The sequence below is a fragment of the Gekko japonicus genome, unplaced genomic scaffold (assembly GCF_001447785.1).
Source record: "Gekko japonicus isolate JY-2015 unplaced genomic scaffold, Gekko_japonicus_V1.1 scaffold1553, whole genome shotgun sequence".
In the NCBI taxonomy this organism is placed as follows: Eukaryota; Metazoa; Chordata; class Lepidosauria; order Squamata; family Gekkonidae; genus Gekko; species Gekko japonicus.
The window spans coordinates 75,534-81,840 of NW_015160257.1; the positions used below are offsets into that span (position 1 = coordinate 75,534).

A 6,307-nucleotide genomic window follows, 5' to 3' on the forward strand; every position below is an offset into this window, starting at 1 on the left:
CCCCCCTCCCCCTTCCTTCCTCCCTTCCTTCCTTCCTTCCTTCCCTTCCTTCCATTACTGTGACGTCAGGACCTGGTGTTCAGGCTTTCCAATATAGGGGGTGGTGGCCCGGCCCAACGAGGTCTCATTTATGTCAGATCCGGTCCTCGTAACAAATGAGTTTGACACCCCTGCTTTAAAATATCTCTCTGAACCATTCAATTATTTTATAGCCCTATTATTTGTGTAAGAAACCCCACCTGAATAATTCAGTTTTGCACAGTTTGGTGGGAAACCTTGAACTGAAGCCAGTAACAACCAATGAAGTGACTGCAGAATGGGTGTCGTGTGTCTGCTCCACCTAATTCCTGAAAATAACGATTCTGCACCAACTGGAATCTCTGAGCTCATTTCCAGGGGAGCCCTATATAGAGAGCATTGCAGTAGTCTAGTATCAATGTTTGGTGTAGTGGTGAAGTGCGCGGACTCTAACCTGGGAGAACCGGGTTTGATTCCCCACTCCTCCTCCACTCGCACCTGCTGGATGACCTTGGGCAAGCCGTGGTCCTGACAAGAGCTGTCCTTGAAAGGGCAGTTTCTCTCAAGAGCTCTCTCAGCCCCGCCTGCCTCACAGGTTCTCTGTTGTGGGAAGGGGAAGGGAAAGGAGTTTTTAAGCCACTCTAAGACACCTTTGGGTAGTGAAGGGCCGGGTATAAATCCAGTCTCCTCCTCCTCTTCTTCTTCAATGTTACTATGGTATTGATCCAGGTGGCTTCTAACTGGAGATGCCAGGGATTGAACCTGGGGCCTTCTGCATGCCAAGCAGAGGCTCTACATGGAGGTTAAGCAGAACAGGCAGGGTTGCCACCTCTGGGTTGGGAGGTTTTGGGGGCGGAGCCTGGAGAGGGCGGGATTTAGGGAGGGGAGGGACCTTAGCAGAGTATAATATCAGAGAGTCCACCCTCCAAAGCTCCCATTTTCCTCCAGGGGAACTGATCTCGTCTGGAGAGGGACTGTAATTCTGAAGAGTTTCCAGGTCCCGCCTGGGGGCTAGCCTCCCCATCAGACTCCTGCTTACCTCCTGCCCACTGTGCTGCCCGCTCTGCCTCTCTGACGTGGGCCGTGCCTCCTTCCTCTTCTCCCCAGGTGCGTAGAAACCCTGATGCTGGCGGGACATTCCCAGTGCGTGATTGTGGAGACGGGGGCCGACCTGCCCAGCCCGGCCGAGATCCAGCAGGCCCACCTCCGACTGTGGGGCCTCAGCCTCTGCCTTGTGGGTGAGAATTAGCAGTGGAGTTCCTCCTCCAAGGTGTCTTGCTTGGGAGCAGGGGAAGAAAGATGGGTGTCGGAGCCAGGGGTCATTTCGTAGAAAAAGAGGTGCAGGAGCTCATTGGCATAACTTATTAGCATAACTCATTTGCATATGCCACACCCCCGGGCATCACCGGAAGTGTGTCAGAAGGCAGCACCCACCACTCAGGCTCCGCTGGACTGTTTTGGATTGCTAGCTATCGGGGGTGGGGGGGAACGTGCAGATCTGCCCTCACAGAGGAGGGAGAGCTTGTACCTGAAGGCAGGCTGGGGGGGGGGCTCTGCAACTTACCTGGCTTCTTCTTGCTCCGTGTGGCCCAACTGAGGGCTGCTGGGAGCAGGGGGCGGGGCTTGTTGCATGTGCCCGCCCCCTGGGTTCCTTACTGCCGGAGCTCCGCTCCTGTGCGCTCCCGCAGGAAATGACCCCTGTTAACGGGTGCTAATCAACAGGTTACCATCAGCTGTGCCAAATTTTTCTCAGTAGCCTGTACAATTCGCAGAGAAATTGTATGCTCAGATTTTAACTAATTGTTGCCAATAGATCGGACCAATTTTATTTTTGTGTGATTTCATTGCAAAGTTTTAACTCTGACATGTACTGGTCGTTGGCCGAATAAAATATTTCTTTCTTTCATACGTGAAGGGTGTAGGCAAGGACAACGCTTATTCTCAAGAATATAGCATAAGGCAGGCTGCAAAGACTTCTGGGATATTGAACCAAAGGGTGGATGTGGAAGCCCATTCAAAACGGTGCTAAGAAAGGCCTCATCTCAGTCATGTGCAATTTCCGCCACAGCAACCCTGAATGTCTTCAGTTCTCAGCCCCTCTGCTGTGTGCTTCCAGCGCCAACGGACCAATGGCAGCCTCTCTTGCCTCATGCAGGGCTATTTTTGTAGCAGGAACTCCTTTGCATATTAGGCCACACACCCCTAATGTAGCCAATCCTTCAAGAGCTTACAGAGCTCTTCTTACAGGAGCTACTGTAAGCTCTTGGAGGATTGGCTACATTAGGGGTGTGTCGCTTAATATGCAAATGAGTACCTGCTACATAAGAACATACATAAGAAGCCACTGTTGGATCAGGCCAAAGGCCCACCCAGTCCAACGCTCTGTGTCACACAGTGGCCAAAAATACCAGGTGCCATCGGGAGGTCCAGCAGTGGGGCCAGGACACCAGAAGCCCCCCCACTGTTGCCCCCCCCCCAAGCACCAAAAATACAGAGCATCACTTGCCCCAGCCTGAGAGTCCCTATCTATACCTTGTGGCTAATAGCCACTGATGGACTTCTGCTCCACATGTTTATCCAATTCCCTCCTGAAGCCGTCCATGCTTGTAGCCGCCACCACCTCCTGTGGCAGTGAATTCCATGTGTTAATCACTCTTTGGGTGAAGAAGGATTTCCTTTTATCCGTTCTAACCCGACCGCTCTGCAGTTTCATGGAGTGCCCATGAGTTCTTGTCTTGTGAGAAAGGGAGAAAAGTACCTCTTTCTCTACCTGCTCTTTCCCATGCATAATCTTATAAACCTCAATCATGTCACCCCTCGGTCGTCGTTTCTCCAAGCTAAAGAGCCCCAAGCGCTTTAACCTTTCCTCACAGCTGCTTATGAAGGACCTGGATGCCGTTTGACAAAGGAGGTCACCTTGCTGGGTTTTCTTGACTCTCTTTTTAGATTCCTTTGCGGCTCCGGCGGATGAGAAGTGGCTCTCCGGCCTGGAAGGGACGCGGTGGCTGGACTACGTGAGGTGAGATGAGCCCCTCAGATGTAGTGGTGAAGTGCGCGGACTCTAATCTGGGAGAACCGGGTTTGATTCCCCCACTCCTCCACTTGCACCTGGCTGGATGACCTTGGGCAAGCCGTAGTTCTGACAAGAGCTGTCCTTGAAAAAGAGCCATTTCTGCCAAGAGCTCTCTCAGCCCCACCTCCCTCACAGGGTGTCTGTTGTGGGGAGGGGAAGGGAAAGGAGTTTGTCAGCCGCTCTGGGACTCCCTTGCATAGTGAAGGGCCATGGGGTATAAATCCAGTCTCCTCCTCCTCCTCCTCCTCCTCCTCCTCCACTTCTTCTTCTTCTTCCACTTCCACTTGCACCTGCTGGATGACCTTGGGCAAACCGTAGTTCTGACAAGAGCTGTCCTTGAAAAAGAGCCGTTTCTGTCAGAGGTCTCTCTGCCCCGCCTACTTCACAGGGCGTCTCTTGTGGGGAGGGGAGGGGAAAGAATTTGTAAGCATATCTGTGACTCTGAGTGAAGGGCGGGGTATAAATCCAATCTCCTCCTCCTCCAGTTTGATGTAGTGGTTAAGTGCATAGTGGTTGAGAGAGCCGGTTTGGTGTGGTGGTTAAGTGTGCGGACTCTAATCTGGGAGAACCGGGTTTGATTCTCCCACTCCTCCACTTGCACCTGCTGGATGACCTTGGGCAAGCCGTAGTTCTGGCAGGGCTGTCCTTGGAAAAGAGCCGTTTCTGTCAGAGCTCTCCCAGCCCCACCTACCTCACAGGGCGTCTGTTGTGGGGAGGGGGAGGGGAAGGAGTTTGTCAGCCGCTCTGAGAATCCTTTGGGTAGTGAAAGGCAGGGTAGAAATCCAATCTCCTCCTCCTCCTCTTCTTCAGTTTGGTGGAGCGGTTAAGTGCGCGACTCTAATCTGGGAGAACCAGGTTTGATTCCCCACTCCTCCACTTGCACCTGGCTGGATGGCCTTGGGCAAGCCATAGTTCTGATCAGAGTTGTCCTTGAAAAAGAGCCGTTTCTGTCAGAGGTCTCTCTGCCCCGCCTACCTCACAGGGTGTCTCTTGTGGGGAGGGGAAGGAAAAGGAGTTTGTAAGCCGCTCTGGGACTCCCTTGGGTAGTGAAGGGCAGGGTATAGATCCAATTTCTTCCTCTTCTTCTCTAATCTAGGAGAACCGGGTTTGATTCCCCACTCCTCCTCCACTTGCAGCTGCTGGATGACCTTGGTCCAGCCGTAGTTCTGACAAGAGCTGTCCTTGAAAAAGAGCCGTTTCTCTCAGAGCTCTCTCAGCCCCATCCACCTCACCGGGTGTCTGTCGTGGGGAGGGGAAGGGAAAGGAGTTTGTCAGCCGCTCTAAGACTCCTTGGGTAGTGAAGGACGGGGTATAAATCCAATCTCCTCCTCCTCCTCTTCTTCAGTTTGGTGTCGTGGTTAAGTGCATGGACTCTAATCTGGGAGAACCGGGTTTGATTCCCCACTCCTCCTCCACTTGCACCTGGCTGGATGGCCTTGGGCAAGCCGCAGTTCTGATAAGAGCTGTTCTCGGAAAAGAGCCTTTTCTGTCAGGAGCTCTCTCAGCCCCACCTACCTCACAGGGTGTCTGTCGTGGGGAGGGGAAGGGAGAGGAGTTTGTCAGCCGCTCTGAGACTCCTTCGGGTAGGGAAGGGCCATGGGGTATAAATCCAATCTCTTCTCTTCTTCTTCCCTCGCCTTGCCTCTTGGAAATCTGCTTGCAGGCAACCCACAGGCCGCGTGGTGTGTGCCTGAGCGGCCTCTTCAGTCAGGGCCCGCGCCAGAGAGCACTAAGGGATGATGGGCATTGGCCAATGGGCAAAGGTCTCAGTGCCCACCTGCCCGGCCTCCCTCGTTCTGTGCAGGGGGTGTTCAGACGCGGCCCAAGAGAACTCTGGGTTTCAGCACCTGGCCTATCCTTCTGGAAGATGGGACCCCCGAGGAGGCCCCGCTGGAAGACCCCACAAAGCTGAAGGCCGGCACCCTCCCTGCCCCCCTCCCCACATGGCTGGATGGTGCTTTGAGTGCCCAAGGCAAGGTCTTGTCCTTCGCCAGAAGGAGAAAGCTCGCTCTGTGTTACCAAACTGGCTCCCAAGGTCGTCCTGCCAGGTGTGTTTAGGGTTGCCAGCTCTGGGTGGGGAAACACCTGGAGATTTGGGGGTCAGAGCCGGTGTTTCCTCCAAGCTGAGTCAGTGTGAGCTAGCTCACAGTTTTTTTAGCCTCCGGCTCACCCGTTGTTGTCCCAGGTCAGGAAGGATGTGGCTCCAGAGCAAGCTAATTCATGCAGTAGCCAAATCGCTCGCTCACAACTTTAATGCCCGTAGCCCACAAAGCAGAATTTTTGCTCACAGGACTCCACGGCTTAGAGGAAGCATGGGTCGGAGCCTGGGGAGGGCAGGGTTTGCGAAGGGGAGGGCGTCAGGTAGCCCTGACCTGGGTCTGGAATGGGGAGGGGTGCCCCTCCCGTTGTCTGTCTCCGCTCTCCCTGGCTCACCAGCTGTTTGCTATTGTATGCTTGACCTTGTAGATGCTCCAGCTGCAGTTTTATCTAGCTGGGAAAGTCAACGGCTTTTGCTTTGCCTGCTTGCTTTGCCCGCGCGCGTGAGACGTATCCATTGGCTCATGCTTACCGGGGGGATGTTTGATTCTAGTATGAGTCAGAGGCCCCAGTATTGGCAGCCATTCCTGACACAAGCTGTACACGTGTCTCTAGGTCTGGATTTACCAATAAACAGTTATCTCCAGCTGCAGTTTTATCTAGCTGGGAAAGTCAACGGCTTTTGCTTTGCCTGCTTGCTTTGCCCGCGCGCGTGAGACGTATCCATTGGCTCATGCTTACCGGGGGGATGTTTGATTCTAGTATAAGTCAGAGGCCCTAGTATTGGCGACCATTCCTGACACAAGCTGTACACGTGTCTCTAGTACTGGATTTCACCAATAAACAGTTATCTTCTCGTGAAGCCCTGTGTTGAGTAACCTGGCTAAGGACCCTGACAGAGGGAAGGGACCTCAGCTGGATATAATGCCAGAGAGCCCAACCTCCAATGCAGCCATTTTCTCCAGGGGAACTAAGAGGGTCTAGGGGGGCCAGCTTTGGGCTAGGAAATACCTGCAGATTTGGGGGGGGGGGGTGGGGCCTCGGGGGGGTGGGGTTAGAGGGAAGGGACCTCAGCTGGATATAATGCCAGAGAGCCCAACCTCCAATGCAGCCATTTTCTCCAGGGGAACTAAGAGGGTCTAGGGGGGCCAGCTTTGGGCTAGGAAATACCTGCAGATT

The 6,307-nt window shown here is 53.8% G+C and overlaps 1 protein-coding gene across 1 annotated transcript in view; it reads left to right on the forward strand.

The window, feature by feature from the left end:
* The window catches only part of MTMR11 (myotubularin related protein 11), a 60,775-nt gene that overhangs the window by 38,458 nt on the left and 16,010 nt on the right, over positions 1-6,307 (forward strand). The window contains exons 9-10 of the mRNA XM_015414534.1: positions 1,126-1,256; positions 2,965-3,037. Of these exons, the coding sequence (XP_015270020.1) occupies positions 1,126-1,256; positions 2,965-3,037 (204 nt within the window). The remainder of the gene's footprint in view (positions 1-1,125; positions 1,257-2,964; positions 3,038-6,307) is intronic.